The sequence below is a fragment of the Xenopus laevis genome, chromosome 7S (assembly GCF_017654675.1).
Source record: "Xenopus laevis strain J_2021 chromosome 7S, Xenopus_laevis_v10.1, whole genome shotgun sequence".
NCBI lineage: Eukaryota > Metazoa > Chordata > Amphibia > Anura > Pipidae > Xenopus > Xenopus laevis.
Window position 1 is genome coordinate 15,263,849 of NC_054384.1, and position 26,536 is coordinate 15,290,384.

Sequence of the window (26,536 nt, forward strand, 5' to 3'; positions counted from 1 at the left end):
CATAAGGTAGTGTGTGGCACAGCTGAAGATGCCGAAGTGAAGAGAAGCTGCGGTGCCTTAACATTTCCTACTGCCCTCTTTGCAAAAACAATCAGAACAATAGAAACGCATCCAGGCTGTCCATGGCCCCATGTATGCTTTCCCATGGGAGAATTGGTTTGAGATCATAGGAGATTGACCTCCTTTAAGATGGCCATAGAGGCAACGATCCGATCGTACAAATCGTGGATTCTTACGATTTTCGGACTGTGTGTGGAGAGTCCCGCCATTTTTCGTCCGGCGGAGATCGGTCGTTTGGTCGATCGGACAGGTTAGAAAATTACATAACTATCGTACGATTGCTGTCATGGGCAGAACATTGGCTGATCTGTTCTTTTACTACTTTATTTGATTGGAATGGTAGGACTTTGATCTGAATGGTTAGTGGCAGGTCGGGAGATGGGAATGTCCGATCGTACGTTGATTCGTACGATCGGATCTTTGCGTCTATGGCCAGTTTAAGGTTTTGTTTATACCTGCAAGTATGTTTTTGAACTGTGGTAGGCAAACAAAGCACCTTGTTAAAATACACACAATATGGCAGCAATGCTAACAACTGGATTCCTAGAAAATTATGAATTTTTTAAGAACATAGTCCCAATAAGTCCTTGTAGGATAGGTCCCCTCTTGAAATCTTTAGAAACTTGCATTCTGTAACAAAACTACCAATCCCATCATTTGTCTGAGAGATCTGATTTACATACAGTGGGAGGGTTACGTGTTGAACATATCAAGTTGTAAGCCACGAGCTGCTGGCACAGCACTGGTCACCTAGTTGGAATTAAACGCAAGGCCCCAGGACAAAAAGCAAACAGCAATGTTTACTAGTGATGGGCGAATTTCTCCTGTTTCACTTCGACGCCGGCGGCAATTCCGACGCTGTTGACAATTTGACGCGCATTAAAGTCAATGCGCTCCTTTAATTGCCGCAGGCGTTGGAATTGTTGCCGGCGTCGGAAATTGTCTCCGGCATAAAAAAAAAATAGATTTTCTGCAAATTTTCATTGCAATTTCGTGAGTTTATTTGCCGGCTGTAAAACATGGAAATTCACAGCAAATTCACACCTGGCGAATAAATTCGCCCATCACTAATGTTTACCATTGGATTCCTATAAAATATGAACTTTTTTTTTATAACATAGTCCTAATAAAGCCGAGTGTAGGGTAGGACATGATCCCATCTTAAAGTTTTCAAAGGAACATCCAACCTGTTGTCCTAGTGTTCTAAAACTAGCACTCCATCTCCCATCCCTGGTGAGTCACCAGCTGCCGGCAAAGTCCTGGTCAGCTTTACAGATAAACAAAAAGAACCTGTTTCTGAGAGTAATTTGTATACAGCCTGAGGGTCACACGTTGGACAACTCAAGTTGGGAGCCACTGGCTGCCTGGTGACCTCTATAGATAAACATAATACTTGCAAACTCACAAACTGTAACAAGCACCTGGAAATGAAACTTCCACTGTTGACATTTATTATCAAATAGGTATTTTCAGCAAACACATGAGGCAATGTATCCGCTGAGGAAATTACTGCCATTGTTAGGAAAAGCCAAAAACAGAATAGGAAGCAGCTTGACGTTTCAAGCTAAACACAGCAACAACATGACCTATCTATGGCATGGAGGCTCGCGTCTGTTATTTCTTCTTTGCTGAGCATTTTGCCATGTAATCTTCTTATTGTATTACTGACTACAAAGCACAAAGAAATAAACACAAAACAAGAATTAGTACAAGCCGTACAAGTCGTCAAATAACAGTGGCACAACACTGATTGTATTATCTTTATCTTGTTATGGTTGCTACATTTAAATCTGTTTTTATTGTAAAGTTTTTTGCTTTTTGGGTTTTTTTAGATTACAATCTAAATAAACAAGAGGGTCACACACAAAAACAGTGGTAGGGCTGAAAATCTGGGGATTATTGTCAAAGATTTATGGCAGCTTTCTGCTTGTCAAAAAGATATAACACCGCTTAAAGGGGAAGTAAAGTCTAAAATAGAATAATGCTAAAAATGCTGTATTTTGTATACTAAACATAAACATGAACTCACTGCACCACAAGCCTAATCAAACAAATGATTTATGCTTTCATAGTTGGCCACAGGGGTCACCATCTTGTAACTTTGTTAAACATCTTTGCAAGACCAAGACTGTGCACATGCTCAGTGTGGTCTGGGCTGCTTAGGGATCGTCATAAATTATCAAAACAGCACAAGTCAAATAATATCTGCCAGAAGCCGATACAACAAGACTAATTAATAATCAGAATATACAGACTGCACTGGGTCCTGGGTTGTCATGTAATCTAATGTGGATTTTATAGGTTTTGTATTGTTTAATACAAACTTTCTCCAACTCTGCAGAACCAGTGGCTGCAGCAAAATAATCCCCAAATAGAATCCCAGTTTATCTGTTTAAATATGCCTCCATGATCTTTGTCCCTGCAGCTGGAGTTGGAAACAGTAAAGGGGATTTAAAGGCAAAACTAAAATCCAATACACATCTCTCCACAGTCACCGACTGCTCTACAGGGAAAAAAACAAAGCTGCTTGAGTTCTGCATGGCTGGAAAGTAATGCGAGGGCTCCCCCTGCTGTTCATAAGTATAATTGTTTCCCTGTAGAGCAGTAAGGGACTGTCTGACAATTCCTATCCACAGCAGTAAATGAAGGGAGAATTTCACTGCATACAGTCAGGTTTCTTATAAAAATGGTACACATTTAATTAAAGTATATTGGAGATAGATTTCTTTTTCATTGAAGAAAGTAAAAATTGGATTTTATTTTTTGCCTTTACATGCCCTTTAAGCCGGAGAACCCTGAGTTATTATGACTAACATAATTCCTACAAGAGTTTTGTATTTAAGGCAGCATTTGCATATACTGGACATTAGTCTGCTATGATCATTGAGGAACTATAGGAACTCCATGGAGCTACTGCCAGGTCCAGGGTGGTGGTGGCGATGAAGAGGTATGTTGGAACACAAGTACCTTAATGATCTGATCCAAACTTTGAGCCCTTCATTACATTACTCCAGTAAGTACCCCGACCAAATCCCTTCTACTTCAGGGCCACTATCTGGTGATATAATTCTAACACCAAATAAAAACTACCTGCAAACAAACAGATGTAATTGAAATATTTCATTCTCTGGTTAAAGTGTATCTCATTGCATATTAATTCTAAACAAGCTTCATGCAAACAACAATACAAGGCAGTGCTCTTTTGAAATCTCTAGCTGTATAAGTGAAGTGGGTGGATTGTCAGGCACATGATCTGTGTATTCCATTTAATAATGCAGAATTTTTTTTAGGTCAGGGACAGCAGTTCTGTGAGTCTCCAGCTGTCAGAGCTTCCTCCATTGAAACTTATCAGGGAAATGAATGCGGTTTAGGAGGATTAAAGTGTTTTTTTGACACATTTTTGCATTACATGCTATTAAATTGGTATCAAAATGCTGTTCATTGTTGTCATGCTTGAACTTCAGAGCTGCCTGATATGAAGATGGTGCCAAATGTCTATTCAGTCAATAAAGAAAAGGCTGAACAGAAAGTTTAATTGTGACCATACATGGGGGCAGCCGTGGCCTAGTAAAGACTACAAAGCATAAAAGTGAGTCTGCTCCAGTGTGGCTAATGCTGAAAGAAAAGGGCTCATAATTAAAAGCAAAGGGGTCTATAACTCTGCCTTCTTCATTTGGCTTGAATTCTTGATAATGCAGCTGTATGCAACATATTCAGGGTTGATTTTATCTTAGTTAATAAAAAGCTTTGAAACGTTCAAGACAGATAATCAGTGTCGGACTGGGGACTTCCACCCCTACTACTAAAGCCCACAAACCCTTTCAACAACCTGCTGCTGCCACTCTTGCTATAAACCAGCACCCCCCCCTATCTCAACACTGGCATCCTCCCTACAGCCCAATGGGGACATGCCTGTAACCCTGTAGGTAAGGGCTTTAAACAAACAGAGCCCAAATTTTACTACTACTGCTACTAAGATAAAAAAGGGAAAGGTAAGTGTTATGTTTTGGGTAGCTGAGGAGGAGTAGAGTGCTTTATTAACAGGCTCATGTAGGCATTACACAACAGTAAGCTTAAACTCTAACACTCTCAAGCTGTACAGAAAGTCCTGTGTATGCACAATATAAGTCCTGTGCACAGTGACACCCGCAGTATAAACACCACAGTAAGAAGTATTTTCATTCAATGCTTTTCTAGTGAGCATAGATGTGTAGTTTTGTATATGGGGAATGCAAGTAGGGTGCCACCTATCTGGATTTGACCTGGATTTTCAGAAGGGAACAAAGGAAAACCAGTCAGGATCTCCCCTGATTGACACGGAGATCAGCCAATCACTGATCGTCACGTGATAGCCATGCCCACATCAGGTAGCATGCCCATATTTTCTTTAAAGGTAAGTTATATCTGCACTTCTACCTACAACCCTTACTATACCACACAGAACCTGAATGTTAGATCTCAAACTCCTAGGGCACTCCCCGCTCATTTTATCCAAGCTCCTCCTCTTTTGGGGAATTCCTTCCTACCACATTTCCGGGACTTAGAAGACTTTACCTTTTGGCCTAATCAGACCATAAAAAGCTTGGACACAATTGTTTTACCTATGTAGGGGACTGGTAAATATATCCCATTTACTTTGCCTTCCCATCAAGAGTGTGCCCTAAGGGGACCCTTAGGCTAAGGAAGGGAGTAATTACCCACTTCCTGGATCATAGTATGACTCATAGCTATTCCAGGTTTGGCCACTACATGTCAGTATGCTATAATATACAATGCCTGAGCCATGTGGCTTCAGGGGGATTCTGCCAGAGTCTTTTACCAGATGCTTCTCCTACATGGAGTCCCACATGGAGACATCATAAGCTAGGCCTAGTCAGGGATAGCTCGGTCCTGTAATAGTCTCTCTAGGAGAGCGACACGGATTAAGGGCTACCTATATTGAGCAGTTTTTTGGGCTCCACAAAGGAGGTTAGAAGGGATTAGATTTGCCAAAGGCACTGTGACTAGCAAGAGAACCAGACACAGGTTATAGGGATTTAGTTAGACTCCCAGCTGGGTTCCAGAGGTAACAGGACACTATACTCCCCTCTCAAGCATTACCAGAGGGAAGACTCTGCTATTGATCTCTATTGTGAGTATGTAATAATATTTATTATTTTGTTGTTACAATAATAAATAGAATAAATAATTACAAGTCTCACTTTGCTATGTACTTCCCTTAAGATTGCAGTTCTTCTTAACCAAGAGAATGTCTTGACAATTCAAGCTTTCACTAACATTAGTTCTATATCAACAAATGCCCTCCAACTTGCCCACCTCACTAATGTTTGATTTTGGGCTGGAACTAGGGTTAGGCAGAAGTGGCACGTGCCTAGGGCGCAATGATGGAGGTGGTCATTAAAGGGCATGTAAAGTCTAAAATAGAATAAGGCTAAAAATGCTGTATTTTGTATACTAAACATAAACATGAACTTACTGCACCACAAGCCTAATCAAACAAATGATTTATGTTTTCCAAGTTGGCCACAGGGGGTCACCATCTTGTAACTTTGTTAAACATCTTTGCAAGACTAAGACTGTGCACATGCTCAGTGTGGTCTGTGCTGCTTAGGGATCGTCATAAACAAAGCTGCTTGAGTTCTGCATGGCTGGGAAGTAAGGCGGGGGCTCCCCCTGCTGTTCATAAGTATGATTGTTTCCCTGCTCAGCAGTTAGGGACTGTCTGACAATTCCTATCCACAGCAGTAAATGAAGGGAGAATTTCACTGCATACAGTCAGGTTTCTACACATTTTTTAATTAAAATATATTGGAGATAGGTTTCTTTTTCATTAAAGAAAGTAAAAATGGGATTTTATTTTTTTGGCTTTACATGCCTTTTAAGCATATACCGCTTTTGCCTGCCTGCTTAACTCTAGTTCTGGCCCTTCTGTGAAGTGAAGTAACTGGAGATGTGGTCAGAACTTTCACAGTGGTTTATGAGTTTCAGGTGGGGTTGATGACAAACAGTGTTCCGGAGGGGATGGACATTTAGGGGCAGATTTATCAAGGGTCGTATTTCAAGGGTAAAAATCCTTCAAATTCGAATATCAAATTAGAAGGATTTTAGCGCAAAGCTTCGATCGAACGGTCGCAAGATTTTAAGCGATCGTTCGAAGGATTTTTATTTGATCCAAAAAAACGTAGAAAAGTGCTGGGGAAGGTCCCCATAGGCTAACATTGGACTTCGGTAGGTTTAAACTGGCGAAGTATGAAGTTGAAGTTTTTTTTTAAAGAGACAGTACTTCGATTATCCAATGGTCGAACGATTTTTACTTTGAATCGTTCAAATAATTCGATTCGATTGAATTCGATCGAATTTGACCAATTCGATGGTCGAAGTACCCAAAAAATTACTTTGAAATTCGAATATTTTTTCATTCGAATTATTCACTCGAGCTTTGTAAATCTTCCCCTTAGTGAAGGAAGATTACCTTGGGCACTTACACCTATTGGCCCTGCACTGCTTGATAAAGTTGAGGGAAAGTCAAGTGTGTTATAAGTCTTAGCCCAGTAATACTCTGTAGTGCAGTGGAACTTCCTGGTGTCCACTTGGAATATGGTCAAAATGAATGCACTGTCAACAGAAACAATATATAGAACAAAACATCGGTCCCCAGCTTTGTCTAAACTCTGCAATAGTTTAACTATATTAGACGTTTCAATTGTTACTTACAGCATTTACAGTATGGTAGGAAAAAAACAAAACATTTTGCGTTGTGTGAGGGACTAATCACCCAGCATGATACCACAGTACCGCAGAAGAGGTCCAACTTGCATAAACAGGCTCTTTGTCGAAGCTCTTAATTTCTCTAGAGCACGGAGATAAGCATTTCACACGCCGCATGACTCATTGCTCCTGGCAGAAACCGAAAATTTGTTGTCGTGTGGGTGTTTCAGCAAATAAATTGCTAGGAACAATAAACATCTTTCATTTCTGCTCCAACGTTTATCGTGCATGTACAAAAAGGTGTGGGAAGGATGACGTTTTTATTCACCTGGGATATAAATTGGAATTGGAGTGGAAAGTTCTCAGATAAAAACTCTGAATCCTTAGGTCAGAAACTGATTAATAAAAAATATTGTTCGAAACATAGAAATCAGGTTCATACAGAAGAAAGCATTTTACTACTAGGAGGAAAGCGTTAGGTGCAACGTTCTTGAGCAATTACAAAGCAGGAGCAATGTAAATGCTCAGATATTTCATTCAAACTCAACTGCAATTATTTACTTGAATTCTGTACATTTGTGTCTACAATGGAAACAACATGGTCACTTATACTTGGATGACTCTAAACGCGACTCTGTCATATTTTGAGGATGATGTGACTCTCTAGATTAGGGTTGTACATTTCATTAACTAGATGTTGTAGGTTCCAGTAATAGCTCTATATCAGAGTTTGAATTCTTACTAGCAACTATGTACAGGTACAGGCCCGGGACCGGGAGTGTCTGTAATTTGGATCTCCATAACTTGTCTACTAAAAAAAATTAATATAAAATAAACCCAATAGGATTGTTTCACACCAATACGGATTAATTGTATATTAGTTGTAATTACTGTAAATACAAGGTACTATTTTATTATTACAGACAGTACATTTTTTTATAGGGTCATTCATGAATTTAAATGATTTTAAAGTAGAAGGAAAGGTTAAAACTAAGTAAGCTTTATCAGAAAGGTCTATATAAATACACCAGTAACCCCTCAAAGTAATTCTGCTCTGAGTGCTCTGTCAAAAGAAACACAACACTTCCTTCATTCTATTGTGTACACTGGACTTCTGTATCAGACTTCCTGTTTTCAGCATAAACTTCCAGGGCACGGACTTGAGCATGCTCAGTTTGCTACTATCCCCCTCTTTCCCTCCCTTCTCCCTCTTTCCTCCCTGCTATAATTTAAGCCTACAGCTAGAGGCAGGAAATGATGTCACGCCAAGCTAATATGACAGCTGCTATCCTATACTAACCGGGAGAGCTTCTAGAGGTGTTTGCTTAGGTATGGTAAAGCATTGTACCGTATAAATATAGTGTTGCTTACACTTTTGTGGTTAACCTTTTGGCAATAAACCGTGTCAGTAGCTTTCCTTCTCCTTAAACAGGCCTACTCCTAGCAGTGGAATTCCCACAATAGCGCATATTTCTGCCCAGGGTTCAGTCCTTGCCATGTTCTTACCTGGTTGTGTTATAATCAATGAACTTGTTATAAATATTTTTATTCATTATAAAGTAAGAAATTCACTTAATAGTGGTTGATTTATTCCTTTAATTGTGTACTACCCACATTTTAGATGCTGATTCTTTTATCACATGCCATAGCAGGGATTGCATACAGGTTTTACCCCAATGTCAATGTTAACCAAGATTCCCAGACTCCCTTGTGCAAATGGGTCACAGCTAAGTATATATGTTGTAACAAAGGTATTATATCGTAGGCAACTGTGCATCTATGGAGCAGAAAAGATAACCTTACATGTTTTTTTGTAATTAGAACTATGGAATAGCTCTTTAGTAACCAGAATGGGTTATTTCTATGTAGGGATCCATAGAGTTAATCCTACGGTCTAAGGGTTAATTCCCTTCCCCTCATGGCCTGAGATATGGGTTTTTTGCCTGAAGTTTCCAGGAGCAGAGCCTTTGGATTGGTGCAGCATGGCTGATCCCACAAGGTGGTTCTGTGCAACCATATAAAGGGGGATGCCATGTGCTCAGTCAGCCATTACAATTACAGTTTACAGTGATGTTATCTGCTGCAGAACTTTGTTTCACTGTGGAGATAGTGACACCACCGGCAAAATGTAGGCTACAGTGGAGTGCGATTGGCTTACTCACAAGATTTCTCACTCGTTTTTTGGTGATTTTTAACATTTATTAAAGCAATATTATACTATATTTTGCTTATATCTTCATTATACCACTTGGTGGATGACTGGAGAAAACTTATAAGGTGAAGAACGAACATTACTATATGCATCAAAAATCCAAGAAATCTTGTGAATATATACCCGAAAGGGGGAATCTTGAAGAATATCACACTGGTGGATCTTCTGCAAAATAGCTCTCCAGGCACCATTTTCAAACACTCTGTGGCTCTAGGGGCTTAATTTCTTATCTTAATTGAGACAATACTACTCTATGTGTGCGCTTCCTTTTGCATTCTATTTCAGATTTCCTGAAAGAAAGAGGCTGCTCTGATGTTCTTCTGCTTAGGAAAAAAAACGAGAAACCTCAGATAACTTTTCTCGCATCTTTCACAAGCAGAAAAACATCAGAGCAGCCTCTCTCTCTTGACAATTTCCTTAACTACTTGGTGGTCAGACTGGTGGGAAAATGACCAGCGGGTGGCGTAACAAAATTCAAATTAACAAAATTCATATTAACACTACATGTATCCCTTAATATCTTGGAATTAAAAAAGAATAAATAATAAATGTACATTGCAAAAGTGCTTAGAATAGACAGACCCCTCATCAATTTTACATTCACTTATTTTTAAAGTTTACTTATCCTTTAAGGAATCTCTATGAATTCAAACATTCCATGTTTTGTAACTGATAATCTAGGTGACAATGTCTGTGTCTTTGCTGCCCCCTATTTCACTAGGTTTATAAAGATGGACATTTAACTTTGACAACTGCACTTGTTCTTGTTTCCCTTTTGTTTCAAATACCAACATGGCACTGCTAAAACTTCTCAGACACGTGTGCGATAGATTATAAATGATGGACAAGGCCATCTTTTGTTTTAGCTGGGCGTACGATAAGCATGGATTCTCAGAGTTAGATCTAGGGCAGCATGCTCATCAATGAAAAATAATGAAACCATGCTCTCTGTCCTCGTTGTCTCTTTTTAAAGTGTAATGTTGGTTTTCATTTTTGGTGATCCCTTAATGATCACTTACGTATATATTTAGGTACATATTTTAGCTTTATCAAAAAGGGCTACAAAAAGGCATGAAACGCGTTAGGCCACCCCTTGAGATGTTCCCTTTTGTTTAATAAATTACTTTTTATTTGCATCATACTATGGAGTGAAGTCCGGTTTTGTGCCAGCCTAAAATTGAATTGAAAATGTATATTTTAGCTGTTAAATTCAAATTGACTTTTATTTCAGTTGTTATAGAATTCCAATTAAAAGACTTTTCCCTTTAATGCAGTTTGTTGCTCAGGCAGAGAACAACTGGAGCTGTAATGCTGGCAAAGTATAATGGGAGTTGACAAGCTGGCTGAGGTTTATGGGAGTTGCACTGTAACTCAGTAACAGTTGGAAGACACTGTTCCCCTCCCTTATCTGCTCTCAAAGTCATTAGCAAATTGAAATCCAATACTAATGAGACAAATAGGAAGAATTAACTGCTACAGGGTGTGTCGGTGTCTTTGTCAATATATTTTACAAGATATTGGTTTCTGGCCACGTTCTTCTCTCAAGCTTATTCAACTGACCTGGCAAGCACATTACCTGCAGCTGTTCAGGTCCACCCATAATAACATGTATTTCTAGGTTTCAGAAGAATAGAATATTACATAACTTTTATGGTTGAATCATGTTGGGATAAACCATGAATTTTTGGCTGAATTGGATTTTTCAGATTGTTTTGCAAGTTGCAATTGTCTACCTTAGATCCAGAACCTACAATTTACATAGCTAATTCAGGTTAAGAAAAAAATGGTCATACTCTTCACATGCAGAATTGGGCTTAGTACAGGGGAAAACCTATGCCGAGATATCTTTTTGTATAAACTATGGGGAAACCTAGAAGTTTGTCGTTGTTACTTACATTCACAAGCTAATACTAAGGAGCACTGAGCAACACAAGAATAGAAAGGTTCAAGTCATAGGCAGGACAGTGCACATTTCTAAATATACATGGCCCTGTGCCTTGAACCTTAGACTGTAAGCTCTGTAGGAAAGGGACCACCTTTCTACTGTCTCACTTACCACATGGCACTTAAACGGGAAGTAAAGTCTAAAATAGAATAAGGCTAGAAATGCTGTATTTTGTATACTAAACATAAACATGAACTTACTGAACCAAAAGCCTAATCAAACAAATGATTATGCTTTCAAATCTTGTAATTTTGTTATACATCTTTGCAAGACCAAGACTGTGCACATGCTCAGTGTGCTCTGAGCTGCTTAGGGATCATCATAAATTAACAAAACAGCACAAGTCAAATAATATTTGCCAGAAGCCGATACAGCAAGACTGATTAATAATCAGAATATACAGACTGCACTGGGTCCTGTGTTGTCATGTAATCTAATGTGGATTTTATAGTTTTTGTATTGTTTAATACAAACTTTCTCCAACTCTGCAGAACCAGTAATAATCCTCCAAATAGAATCCCAGTTTATCTGTTTAAATCTGGCTCCATGATCTTTGTCCCTGCAGCTGGAGTTGGAAACAGTAAAGGGGATTTACTTGTCCTCCCTGTGTGTACGTATAAATGCTGCATGTCCTTACAGTCCTTTATAAATACATACATTAGTTTGTAGACCTATGTGTACAGTGAACCCAGATGCAGTTGGAACCACTTGGAGCACCACTGAGAAGCTTGAAGGATATTATTACATTTTAAGATCTGCTTGTCCTATTTTCTTGTTATTAAAATTTCCATGTATAGACTAATTCTGCTGGTCATGTCCAAAATGTTATGCGACCATGCCCCTATCTTTTTAGGTCACTCCTACTGACTTCTGTTTTCTGTATTTTTTTCTGCTTGCATGGAGCAACTTAGTTGCTTAGAAATGTGTAGAACCATATGCCAGTGATGAGAGGCAGCAGTCTGCTTGTGTTACAGGAAAGAGCTTTCTCATAAAGACATCTGCCCTCTTCTGCAGTTTGAAGAAGAGAATCAGAGCTTTTAGTTTCCATCATAAGGTCTAATGGATGAATAGATAGATAATGTTATTATTTATTTACAAAAGGAAATTCCAAACAGCAGTAACAGTTATCTAGGTACTGACTCATCAGTGCCAATATATGTTCACACTCTAATAACGCTTGTAAACTCTTTGTCATTGGGCGTTCTTTGCCCATGCCTGAATACCTGATTCCCACATAAACCATCCAGATCCTTTTTTATGGATCCCATTAACTTATTTCACTATGTAAAGCTGTGTTTATTAAGAGCGTATACACACTGTATATACAAAGCCTTTACAATTCTTTACTTATTGGCTCTGAAATAAATGGCATTTATCATTTTATTTAATGTCCAGTATTGACAGACTTGAAAAGTTTTGTACTGCTTTTATACCGGTACCACACTTTTTTTTTAGTCATTTTTAAATTTTGCTCTGTGTGTTTTTAAACAGAAAATCCTGCCAAATGTTGGCTGACAATATGTTTTAGGCCTAGGTGGAGTACACCAAAGGCTTAGAGAGACCCAACTTTCCCAACATAGAGCCAAATGCAATTTATCTTTAAGTATTTACATGTTCCAGAGACTACAAGCTTGTTACTGGCCGCACCTAATACATAGGGTGTCTAAATGCTTTCATTCTGGCAACAGCACAAGGAGAGTAAAAGGATGTCATATATCATGTTCACTGAAATAGTCTTTCTAGCCTCAGTATTTTACAGATCCGTTGCCAAACAATACAATGTATATTTTATAATAAATCTGTCCTCAACACATTGGACTCTCCAATCTCACTTTGGTAGTAAATTAAATATTTATGAACACACAGTTCTTTTTATGTGCCACGTCTGCTTTGAACGGTGCCCATCCTTTAGCTAAAAAAGTGAATGTATTTTTGCATTATATATAGAGAATATTAGTATTAGTTCCTATTAGTAAACAGAACAAACTTTACCAATATAAAATTCAGGGAGGACTGGGTGAAGAGCTGCTCAGAAAGAAGAAACTCAAAACCCCCATATGAGAAAAGGTCCTGGAAATGTTGACCATTTCAATATCTTCTCTAGACGTCCAAATGGATTGTTTGTGGCATTTTCTTTACCCTATAGACTCATTGTTTCTGTCTTTATCACAATAATTCATTTGTTCTAAAGTCTTTCTGTGTTTTAATCTTGTCACGACAACACATGATGAGTCCATGATTATGAGAGAAAGTTTAGCTTCTCCTAAGCCTCCCACTAGAGAGACAGCACCTTAGAATGGATACAGGGCTGGACTCAGTGGAGAAGAGGCAGTAGTGCATGAATATCATTCAGTCCCCATTAATAAAGTAGCAGAACCAACCAAAGGAACCCGATCAGAGAACAGGGCAGGCATTTTGGACTGAAGTTGGTAATAAGGTCAGGGATCAGGAACCATGAAAAACAGGCTGGGTTTAGCTACAGAGAAGGCAATTTAAATGCAATGAGCATGTTTCAGGAAGTACATGCACTGACGTTTTTGCACATGAGTAACAATTTGTTGGCAAATAAAATGGCATGCAGGTAAGTACGTGCAATTTAACCAGCACAGTTCTCCTGCTAAATATCTGCACAAAAACATGAAGGCTTGGTCTTTGGAATGGAGGCATTGTGAGGACCTAAAGGGCAGTAGAGATGTGACATATGTCTGGACTCAAAATAGCACCCGATAATTCAAGTACACAAAGAACCACCCCAACCGCAAACGTAACAGTATATAATTTATTGTCCTGAACAGTGTTGGACTGGCCCACCGGGATACCAGGAAAACTCCCAGTGGGCCCAGGTTTCAGTGGGCCCTCTTGCTTCTAACCATTTTATGGTCATTCCCTATTTCTTTATGGGAAACAAATGCTTAATAATGGAAGAATTTATAAAGTAGATATAAAAGTCTAGGATAATAAAGAGGTTGAGTGAGGAAAGTTGGAAAAATAGTTTAGAAAGTGAGTCCATGGTCTAAGTATGGAGTATTGCATAGCTCCATTGTAGGAGTTAAGGTGGCCATAGACGTAACAATTACGATCTTTCTTAGAAAAGATCTTTCCAAGAAAGATCTTTTGTTTCAACACACAAGTTTAGAGCTGAATCGTCAGATTAACAGTTAGAAACAATAGAATTCTACCTGTATCTGTGTATCTGACGATTCAGCACTAACAATGACCGATGTTCGTGTGCCTTCAAAGGCGCCCAATCCAAGTTTTTGCCTTTGACTTGTCACTTTGGTGACTTATTGCCTTGCTGAGCTCTGCTAATGAATATATGGCCCACCGTCTTCGGGGAGACATTTTGGTCGCCAGCTGGTTGGGACCCAGACATAATATAATCATGTGATAGGCATGCTTTGGCACCAACATCCAAAAATTGTGTTTGTGTAAGGCATAAAATATGAGCCACATATGTCACTTCAAGGAGAAGCCTGCAAAGAAGCAAACATTTAAAGGTCAATCAAGTGCGTTTGTCACATTGTTCGTGACTTTAGCAAGTACCTTAAAAAAGAATAATGAATATCATATCCCTCATGCTGTGTGTGATCTAACACTAAAAAACATGCTGAATTATTAGAAATGATGTCTTGTATTCAGAAAGACCTCCTTCATTTAGCAGATCCCTTCTCTCAACAGATACCCATTCCCCACAGTGTTTAGCAGCTGCAGCAAGAAGGATTTGGACAGCAGCCTGGAAAAGGGAGTGGGCATGTGTCTATATAACATGCCTGAAGTCACAGAGTCATTTGGAGAGCAGAAGTGTGGAAATGGATATGTGGAAGAAGGAGAACAGTGTGATTGCGGTGAACCAGATGTAAGGAAGCCTAATTGTGACAGTCTAAATAATTATTGTGCCTGGCTCTGCTGTGAGGTCTGGCATTAAAATAACCACCAAGGGGCTGTTTTACTATTATAGGTGCTAAAGTGCCCCAGTGCCTTTATTCATAGCAGCCTCTCAGGTCTCTCCTTTTATATTTTGGCTTGTGATGGACTACCCAAAACTTACTGCTGTTTGGTTGAATTGCGCAGCAAAACTGAATATCGGTGTTAAACTGAATGGTGGTCATTTATCAACACTGGGCAAATTTGCCCCGAGGGCAGTTACCTATAGCAACCTAACAGTGATTAGCTTTTTAAAACCAGCTGCAAGTAGAATAATTAATGCAGCAATTTGATTGGTTGCCATGGGTTACTGCCCATGGGCAAATTTGCCCAGTGTTGATAAATGACCACCATTCAGTTTAACACCGATATTAGTACAATGCCTCTAAATCCACTTTCCCAATCCAGAAGAAGTCAGGGTGTAATTTTACCAGTATTTGATGGTTGTAGGTTGCCTTTCCAACTTTGAATATTCAAGCCTTCTGATAGCTCTCACCTTATTGACAATATACCGTTTGTAGGCATGTTATCTCTCTCTCTACAACAACAATTTATTGTGAAATTCTATTTATCATATCATGTGCTTTAAAAGCCTCATACGTTATACTGCAGATGACATATCGCTGAGTAAGAGCTGTGTGATTCCTTAGACTACACAGAACCTCTAAATGATGGATCTTACCTAATAAATATGTAGGTGGCACCAGGTATCCACTATTTGTGCAATTTTTATGAAGTCAGTGCAAGAAACAGAAAACATTAATGGACAGCAGCAACTATAGAAAAATAGCCATGCATTTCTGATTCCTGTGTATCCTTGTTCTCTAAGCCGTCACTCATATCCCTCTCTGATTTGTGATCCCCTAATCATACTCTGACATTTGCCCCTGGTTGGGCTAGAGGCTAGAGCCACACTAGGTGGATCCAGGTCGAGAATCCGCTCCTCCACTGCTGCTGTCTGATTGCTGTTCCTGCACCCAGAAGCATTGCCTTCAGGCTATTTGTGTTATCACTTTCTACTTTGTACCCATGTAGTACAATATAACATGCTTTTATCAAATTATTTTACTTGGAAACTTGTGGCTTTTATCCCAATTACTGCAAGAGTACTGCAATTATATCAATCTATTCTCACTAATATAGGACTTTACAGAGTTGAGAATTGTTACCATAAAAACTCAAGAGCGGAGGACTGGTAAAATTAGAATTGTAGCTCCAGAGTTCCAAGTGATCAGCTAATGTGTTCACAAATTAATTATGAGGCCAGCACACAAAACAAATTGTAGCATACAGAATTCTGTGGGAGACTTGATAAAGGGCTGGTGGCAAGCCAAAAAGCCTAAATTTTGTTGTGCTGCTGGACTGGATTTACTACAGAGAATCTGAATACACCTTATTTTGCATATATTCTGAGCCACCCACCTTTCTATAATCAGTTATCCTCTTTGGAAGGAAACCCAGTTTTGCTCCAAACATTTCAATTTTTTATGGACTACCCAATAGCCTAAAACTCACACAAAATATTTTAAAACACAGCCAGGGCACATACTGATCAGATGATCCCAACTGTTTTCACCCTTGTTACTGCTCAGCAGTGTAGTGTAGGCTTTATATACAAATAAAAAGATGGTCTTCTCACTTGATGTTCCTTTCTTTGGATTCACTTCCCTGGTTCTGCATAAGATGATCTGCAATCCCAGTACTGCACTGCATAAGCCCAAATAAGGGCAAAACTGGATCTGATCAGCAACTGCCCTGACTGTGCTTTAAAATCCAACCTTTAGTCTAAAATATATTCCATGGAAATTCTATTGGCAAGACTTGGTTTCCATCCGAGGAGTCCTTCTGTCTTGCATCCACACGAGGAGATATCCTCCTGACCTAAAATACTTTTCACTTGGAATTAGGGATGCACCTAATCCACTATTTTGGATTCAGTCGAACCCCCGAATGCTTCGGATTCGGCCAAATACTGAACCAAATCCGAATTCTAATTTCTATATGCAAACTAAAGGTGGGAAGGGGAAAACATTTTTTACTTCCTTGTTTTGTGACAAAAATCCTGCTGAAAAAGGCAAAATCCTGGCCGAATCTTGAACCGAATCCTGGATTCGGTGCATCCTACTTGGAATGATTTCCAAGTCTCCAAGAATTTTTGTACACATTGCTAAATAGAAACTAGAGGCAACACAGTGTGTGGCCGGGCTTACCTGTACATTTGTTAAGGCTCAAGGGAACCCCTTGATTCACATATGTCTTTATGGTGGAAGTCTCCTGGGCATCACAAAATCAGAACTTTCCAGTTGCAGACTTAATAAATGAGAACAGCTATTGCCAAACAATGCGTAAAACCTTGTGATCGGCGGAAATGGAAATTTTCCTCTCTTAAAATGGATTTATAGCACAGTTAAAACCATTACCTTTATCATCCAACTTGAATACACACGTTAAAAATAAATACACCATGAGAAGCATTTCTTGTATTTGGTGCTCAAGCGCCTGTGCAATCCCATAATGCATTCTGTATAGGAAGAGGATAATACAATGTCTGTTCTTACTTGACAGTGAGGTCTATAAAACAGCTGGACCTCTTGACAGTTCATGGATTAACACACATTACCACAAAATAAGCCGTTTCCTCTCAAAAGGAAAAACGATTTTATAGGGTTTACTTTTATGGAGCAGCTCACTTAACTAGGAATCCATATGTGTTGTTTTTTTTAGAGCAACGCTAACAACTTCCCATGTTGAAATCTGTACAGAATTATCTCTTCGGCAATAATGCTGCTTACGGAAGGCAGACTGCTGGGTTGCTTGTTTGCATTTGAGAGGTGGAATGATTTCCTACAACTCAAACACATTTAAAGTTTGAGTCACGTTCCCCACACCTCTTTTCAAAAGTTGCCTCTATGAGAAACAACATTTCTACCTGTAACCTATGTTATTGTTAATTACCTATTATGTATGTAGTGTGACAGGGTGTCACAATGTTTAGCAGAGAAAGTGCTGGATGGTGTATACATTGCACCAGGATTCCGGCACTTCATGTGTTAAAAGACTCCAGGAATGTTTGGGGTTTTACCTGTCTGTGTGCTGATCACACAGGTGGAGTATTTAGGTCAGTGGGTCTGACACAGAGCTCTCTTGCTATATGCAGGCTGCCTGAAAGCTGGAAGGAAAGGAGCTCTGTGAGTGATTTGCAAATTCCCTGAAAACCATGAAACTGTAAGTTGCTCTGTTTTTGCCAGTGACTGTGATCATTATATTTGTGTTGCTAGTATAGAAAGGGCCACTGAGTGAGGTAGGCAGGAGCCAGACGGCTATAATTTATTTTCATTTTGTTTGTTATTTTGAGCAACTTACAAATAAAGCCTGAGCGGCTGAACAGCTTTATGACACAAACTTGTCTGCACTCCTATTTCTGCACGACTGACCCCTGCAAGAGTGTGTAACCAGTCACAATTGGTGGAGGATGCGGGCATGTTGATTCCCTGCCAGGTGCAATTCACTTAGCAAGTTTGATTGCGTTGCTTCACGTCTGCGGTTTGGAAAAACGATGGAAGATCTCGTGTTACGCTTGGCTCAACTTAGTGCAGCCCAGCAAGAAGCAAATGTACTTCAGCGAGAGACTAATGCACAGCAGTCTGCCCAGCAGGAGGCGCTGGCTGCACAGCAGGCTGCCCAGCAGGAGGCGCAGCAGGAAATTGTACGTCTGTTGAGTGCTCAGGTAACAGCCCTGGCTGAGGCAGCAGAGAGAGACAGGCAAATGCAAGCTGAAGCTGCCAGGAAAGATAGAGAAACCCTTGCAGAGGTTCTGCAGCAGCTGAACTTGCGCCAGGAACAATCTGGCATTGCCACTGCTAACAGTGGGTTGGTTAACGCAAGCCATTTTCTCCAAAAGATGACCCCACATGACGATGTGGAAGCATTTCTGAATACATTTGAGCGTACAGCAGAACGAGAGGCGTGGTCTAAGACCCAGTGGGCAGGGTTGGTTGCTCCATTTCTAACGGGCGATTCTCAGAAAGCATATTTTGATTTGTCCACTGAGGATGCTCAGGACTATGAGAAATTGAAGTTAGAAATTCTCCGCCGTTTGGGTGTCACTCCAGCTGTGCGGGCCCAACGAGTGCACCGTTGGAATTACCGGCCCAATAAGTCTCCCAGGTCACAGATGCATGATCTGATTTATCTCGTGTGGAAATGGTTACAACCTGAGACACTCACTGCACCCCAGATTGTAGAAAGAGTCACAATGGATCGGTTCTTGACAGCTCTGCCGCATGAATTAAGAAAGTGGGTTAGTCATGCTGATCCAAAGTCCGCAGATGAGTTGGTCGAGATGGTGGAACGCTACCTCGCCGCAGAAGGGTTTTTGGCAGGTGTGTCACCTCCAGAGAACGTACCTACAAAGCGGCGTCTGCCAGCAGGGCCAGGAAGAGGCACATCAGCTTCAAGTCCTCCTGGTGGTTCTAAACCGTGGGTGAAGACCAATATGGATGCCAGGTCTTTGAAAGATACTTTACCAGGCTCCAATGTCCAATGCTGGCGGTGTCAAACCTGGGGGCATGTAGCTGCCAAGTGTCCTACAGTCACAGAACCTATGGAGTGTGAAGCAGCACGGCGCTTATCCTTCTTTGCCCACCCAGCATGTCTGACATCTGCTGTGGCTCACATGGCGCTGGTCAAAATTGGTGGAAGGAGTGTCCAGGCCTTACTGGATTCTGGGAGCCTGGTCACGCTTGTACATTCAGATCTGGTAACACTGGACCAGATGGAAAAACGGTGCATTGGTGTTTTGTGCATACATGGCGACGCAAAGAGTTACTGTACCGCTGTGGTCCCAATTGAAACCCAATTTGGTGTGACATTCCATGAGGTTGGAGTATCCAAATCGTTGATGCATAGTATTATACTAGGACTTGACTTTCCCTTGTTTTGGGATCTCTGGAAGGTCGAGTTCCCACCTCCGACTTCCTTAACTTTGGATGCTGAATGTCCGGTTGGTTTGCCAGAAATTGGGGACTCAAGTTCTGAAGTTTCAGCTGTAAGACTGGCCCCAGTTGAGCCTGACCAGTTCCCTCTCTCTGTGTTACTTGGGGACACTGAAGGGCCCCAGGAGTCTGGGGAAGAGTCACCCATGCCAGAACTAGACTGTTCTCAGGATAACATCCCAATTAAGGGATCCAATGTTAACTCATGCTTGGGAAAATGTTGCTATGATTAATGGAGTGGCTCAAAGTACAGGTTTGGAGAATGTGTATCCTCACTTTGTTGTCAACCACAATCTTCTTTATCGTGTTGATGATATAAGGGGTGAAGTGGTGGAACAACTGGTTGTTCCTAGGTCACACTCGGCAAAGAGTTCTCCAAAGATTTTTTTGGCCTGGGGTGTTTGCAGAAATCAAACGTTATTGTGAGTCTTGCCCAGAATGTCAGTTGACGTCCCCTGCTCCTCATTACCGGGGCCCCTTGGTACCACTACCCATCATTGAGGTACCTTTTCACCGGATTGCGATGGATCTGGTGGGGCCCCTGCTGAAGTCTGCAAAGGGACATCAATACATTCTCGTGGTTTTAGACTATGCCACAAGATATCCTGAGGCGGTTCCCTTGCGGAACACATCAGCTAAAACAATTGCCCGGGAACTGTTTTACATGTTTGCTAGAACAGGCATTCCAAAAGAGGTCCTGACAGATCAGGGAACGCCCTTTATGTCTAGGGTAATGAAAGATTTGTGTAAATTACTGGGTATAAAACAGTTGAGGACATCAGTCTACCACCCTCAAACTGATGGCTTGGTAGAGCGATTCAATAAGACTCTCAAAAGAATGTTAAAAAGGGTGGTTGAGGCAGACGGGAGAGACTGGGATTGCCTACTTCCTTACTTGATGTTTGCAATTCGTGAGGTACCTCAGTCATCTACTGGGTTTTCCCCGTTTGAGCTTTTGTATGGGCGACACCCCCGGGGACTTCTAGATGTTGCGAAAGAGTCGTGGGAAGAGGAGCCTTCTCCTCACCGCTCAGTTGTAGAACATGTTCTACAGATGCAGGACCGCATCACAGCAGTCATGCCCATTGTTCAGGAACATATGCGGCAGGCTCAAGAAGCCCAGAGTCGCATATATAATCGGGGAGCCAGACTCAGAGTTTTTCAGCCAGGGGATCGGGTCCTGGTTCTGATTCCCACAGCAGAAAGTAAATTCCTAGCAAAGTAGCAAGGTCCCTACGAAATTATGGAAAAAGTAGGGGATGTGAATTATAAAGTACACCAACCCGACAAACGAAAAAAAATGCAGATCATCTTCCCAAAGTTCAAGCTGTGATAAACTCCATTCGGCAGGCTGGTCTGACTGCCAATCCAAAGAAATGTGCCCTGGGCCTCGAAGAAGCACGATACCTAGGGTACATTATTGGAAAAGGCCTTATCAAACCCCAGAAAAAAAAGCTACAAGCAATCAAGGAATGGCCTCAACCTTGCACAAAAAAACAGGTCAGGACGTTTCTGGGCATGGTAGGGTATTACCAGAGATTTGTCCCAGATTTTGCCACCATAGCTGCCCCACTTACAGACCTAATCAAAGGCAAAAGCTCGGGGGGAGTTACTTGGAACGAAGATGCTGAGGTTGCATTCTGTAAACTCAAGGAAGTGTTGTGCAGTGGGCCGGTTTTGATTGCTCCTGATTTCAAAAAAAAGTTTCTAGTACAAACGGATGCTTCCAATGTGGGCCTAGGGGCTGTGTTGTCACAGGTGGTGCATGGAGAGGAGCATCCGGTGGTATATTTGAGTAGAAAGTTAACCCCAGCTGAGAGAAACTATAGTATTGTGGAGCACGAGTGTCTGGCCATCAAGTGGGCCTTAGAAGCTCTACGGTACTATTTACTTGGCCGTCGCTTTCTTTTGGTGACTGATCACTCCCCCCTTACCTGGATGGCACAAGCAAAAGGTCAGAATGCGAGAGTGACTCGCTGGTTCCTGTCTCTACAGGACTATAACTTCTCAGTGGAGCACAGAGCAGGAAAGCTGCAGGCTAATGCGGATGCTCTATCCCGGACTTATTGTATGTTTATGAAAAGTGTCCGTACCCACGGGGTCGAACAGAGGGGGGAGGTATGTGACAGGGTGTCACAATGTTTAGCAGAGAAAGTGCTGGATGGTGTATACATTGCACCAGGATTCTGGCACTTCATGTGTTAAAAGACTCCAGGAATGTTTGGGGTTTTTCCTGTCTGTGTGCTGATCACACAGGTGGAGTATTTAGGTCAGTGGGCCTGACACAGAGCTCTCTTGCTATATGCAGGCTGCCTGAAAGCTGGAAGGAAAGGAGCTCTGTGAGTGATTTGCAAATTCCCTGAAAACCATGAAACTGTAAGTTGCTCTGTTTTTGCCAGTGACTGTGATCATTATATTTGTGTTGCTAGTATAGAAAGGGCCACTGAGTGAGGTAGGCAGGAGCCAGACGGCTATGATTTATTTTCATTTTGTTTGTTATTTTGAGCAACTTACAAATAAAGCCTGAGCGGCTGAACAGCTTTATGACACAAACTTGTCTGCACTCCTATTTCTGCACGACTGACCCCTGCAAGAGTGTGTAACCAGTCACAGTAGTATAACTAAAAAAGTTTTAGAAAAAGATATATAATATTTTATACAATATATATTATATTATTTTAAATTAGGTCATGTACTTTGATGATTTAAACACAAACTCTTTTCCAACTTCCCTAGAAGAACGCTCTTATTTCCAGTTGTAGGCCAGGAAGCTTAGTCAGCAACAGAGGCAACAAGATTTTCAACTCAATTTAGAATTGTTAGAAATATTTAATATACTATGTATATCAAAAATGTGCAAATCAAAAAGATTAGGCCTAAAGTTCTTCCAATAAATATATCATTGGTCATGATTGAGATTAATCAATTCACTCACTTGTGTTCAACATCCATTGCTACTATATAAGAACCAGCTCATCTGGGAAGTATTTCCACTAGAAGTCTGAGCATTAATAAGGTTGGGCCCTAATGATGGGGATCAGGCCTGGCACATCGTTGGCATTTCAATTAATGCCCAGGTGGTCAGTTGGACAGTGGTCAGGGCTCTATACAGGCCATTCAAGATATTTCACTCCCATCTATGCAAACCATTCTTTATAGACCTTATTTTGTGCACATTGTTGGGCATAAAAAGGAAGTGCAAGACAGTCAAGAATGTCATTAAGGTTTGCTTTCAATGGAACCCGAAGCACTAGCCAAACTATGTAAAAAAGCTCCCATTGACTTTTATACCACTTGAGCTGATGTTTAGCATTGTATATGGTAATGTTAGCTTTGTCATCCTCTGTTCACCCATATAAAAAAAACACACGCCCTACAAATAGTTCTTGTGCTACCAATGCTTCGGGACCTTCCACAAATTTGGCCACAAAGTCAAGGATGTTGCTGTGTAATGTTGCGGCACCTGTGTCAGCAATGATGGCTTTGGTTTAAAAAATCAATGTCAATAAATATAAGGGGTGTCCACATACTTTTGGCCATATATTTTCTTCCGATTGGCAAATACAGAAGGGATGAGCTAATCGTACATGGGGACAAATGCCATATTTTAAAGTTTGGGCTTGGTTCTAATGTGGAATATTGGTTGAGTTAGTGTGAACAAGAATTTGTGGAAGGTTCTAAAGAATGATGGTGGTTTATACACAAGAAATTTCTCTAAACCCAATGCCAAAAGGCAACTTTTGAAATGGTTAGCTCTAAATGTATTATTTATCCATGGATGTGGATGGATGTATCTTTCTCTGTGTAGGCTTGTGATGATTTTGAAACTTGGAGCCAATCAAAGCAAACAACATTGGGTGAATGATGTAAATCCTGACTAAACATGTGAAGTGTGTTCTTCCCCATAGTGATAGCTATGATATTGCAAGGAGCTGGAACTGCAAGAGGTTTATTTATCCCCTGGTTCTTCACGGAAAGGAAGGAATCCCTGACAGCCCACTCATTCTTTACAGAGAGACTTTGTGAAGTCAGCTTATCTAGCTGTGTAGCAGCTCTTTTAAGTCAATACTTTGCCAGGAACTTCTAAATATCTCTGTAACCCAGTTATCTTTCCTAGGCTTACTTTGGAAATGTTAGTGATCCCTTGTTAGCACAGCCGTGAGACAGTTATATCTGTTGCTTTTGCACATGATGTATGGGAACAGCAGATGAAATCGAGTTTAATGATTCTCTCATCCTTACAAAGACACAGGGAATCTGAAGCCATTCATTAATGATTCCTTATCATGTCATGAAGGAAATGCCTGAAAACTAAAGCAAGAGAACAGCGGCAATGTGACTTCATCTTCACCTTATTAGAGGCCATTTAAAATGGGGGAGGAGGGTGAACTACAAAAACAAAAATAATCTATTCTTTTTAGCAGTGGCTCGTAAGCAAAATGTTGCCTTCCAACCCCTTGGATGGTGCTCTCAGTGGCCTCAAAGCAAATGCTTATTTTTGAAATTCTCGCTTGGAGACAAGTTTTGGTTCTATAAAAACCAGGTGTACTGCCAAACAGCCTCCTGCAGGATTTTTTTTTCCCATTAAATGCAATGGGTTACACCAGGTCTAGAGTACTGTAAGATTTTAGTAGGTATTAGTCACTAAAGAAAATACATACCTTTATAAAATATGCCAAATAGTATACGGACTACAACAGAGCTTCATAGATATGCCATATATTACACTAACCTCACTCCAGTTTTTGCCATAAGAAGGGATGGACGTATTTTTTCGCATTGTTCGCCGCAGAAGTGACCCCCATAGACTTGTATGGAGTTGTGCGACAAAAAACGCCCATAGACTTTAATGGACGTCTGCGACTTTTCGCCGGAAGCAAGATACTTGACACATTAAATATATTCCCCTGTGCTTTCAGGTGCTCTACCTTCTTCTGGGTTGCTATGGATAATATGACAGTGCACTTCTTTTACATAACTCTACTTATCATCCCTCCCTTTACCAAGCTTTGTTCATCATTAATTGCTGAATCAATTTTAGGAGCCTCATTTCAAGCAAGAAATTCACCATTGGGAATTTTTCTAAAAAGATCGGTTTTAACTTGGCTTTGGGTTCCTTCCCAGTGGTGTTCCAACCCAAGATCAGATTTCTCAATAACAGTTAAATTTACCCCTATGAACATTGCATTTCATTATTCTTCAAACATAGGAACTTATGGTGTCTACACTGGTTCATGTAAGATCAGGAGGCGCAAGCTTAATACTGTATTCTTTATTATAAGCAGAAGGTAGACCTTTCCTGCTGGAGCTACAGAAACCTCATAGCTTCTTTCTTCATATTTTCTAGTAATAATTTATAGTATATATGAGTTTAATAACTACTTAGAGGTCTGCAGAACTTTCTTTTCAGTTCCAATTAATCCACTTTAATAGACCTTTTGCGGACTTGGAAACTTGACTAAAACTGATTCCTTTTGACATATGGGAACTCTGCTTCTACAGAATTCTTCTTATTGTTTTTTTTTTTTGTTTCCAGCAGTTTCCACCTACTTGCACAAATGTATTTAAGATGTAGAAGATAGTCAAAGATTGTGTTTATAATGCTTGTGACAGATGAGTAATGCTTCCCACTTGGAGATATGAGCAAGTAATGATGGAGCCTAAAGTAATTCTCCCATAAATTCCCATATTTCATATTAGGATGTTGAGCTGATTATTTTGCAGACTAGAAGAGCTAATACAGTACATAACTACTTAGCAAAGAATCGAGCCCAACAATATTTATTTTTTCATTTAAACCTGAGAATATGATAAAATCCAGTGCTAAATTGTAGCATGGTTTTCATATAGCAATTCAGTATGTTATGTTCATAGGTAAGGGCCCTGGCAGATCACTAAAATACAAAATTATTCTAGAAATTTATGAAGCTTATTTTAAATATAAAGTCTCCTCCATATTTCACTCATGACCGCAAAGTGGACCTGCCCCACCTCTATGCCTTAGGCATAGAGGTGGGGCAGACAATTACTTTCACTTTCCATTCAGCACTTCCAAGATGTCACTGCTCTCTCCACATTCCCCCTTTCTCTTTACCATTTAATTGTATAACCAGTGCATGGGGATGGACATCAGACAAAATTTTGAGATGATGCAAGACTTGTCTTATTAACAATGCCCACAAAATGGCTCCTGACTGCTTGATATAATTATTAATTCCCAGACTGTTGGCAATTCAGATATTTTATATTGTGTAATTAAAGTTCATTTTGCTTGACTAATGTGAAAAATAGGATTTTGAATAATTTTTTTGGGTGATGGGTCCCCTTTAAAGTCCCATTCACAATGTAAATCAAGTTCCTGGGCCAAGCCCCAGGGTCTAGTATGATGCCATATTGCGATGTCATGGGCCCACTGGGTGCTGCCTTCTCACAGCCCCACCACCGCATCCATGGAGGCCACCCCTGTCATGATCATTTTAAACCCCCTCCACCCAATCTGCTGCCCAACCACAAATGGTCTCCTCTAACCTATTCCCAGGCTGGCAAGTGTCTCCGAGGGGGGTGAACCAAGCGGACCCTAGCCCAGTTCAACGTTGGTTCATTAACTTGAAATTAGCTCTGCAGTACTTTTTTGTTTCACCAACTTATTAGAAGGTGAATGTCTTAAGGAAAACTAGAAAAGTCCATCTTCAG

The 26,536-nt window shown here is 40.5% G+C and overlaps 1 protein-coding gene across 1 annotated transcript in view; it reads left to right on the forward strand.

Moving 5' to 3' along the window:
• Positions 1–26,536, forward strand: part of adam12.S (ADAM metallopeptidase domain 12 S homeolog) — a 293,766-nt gene that overhangs the window by 223,133 nt on the left and 44,097 nt on the right. The window contains exon 12 of the mRNA XM_018227401.2: positions 14,604–14,781. Coding sequence (XP_018082890.1) covers positions 14,604–14,781 — 178 coding nt within the window. The remainder of the gene's footprint in view (positions 1–14,603; positions 14,782–26,536) is intronic.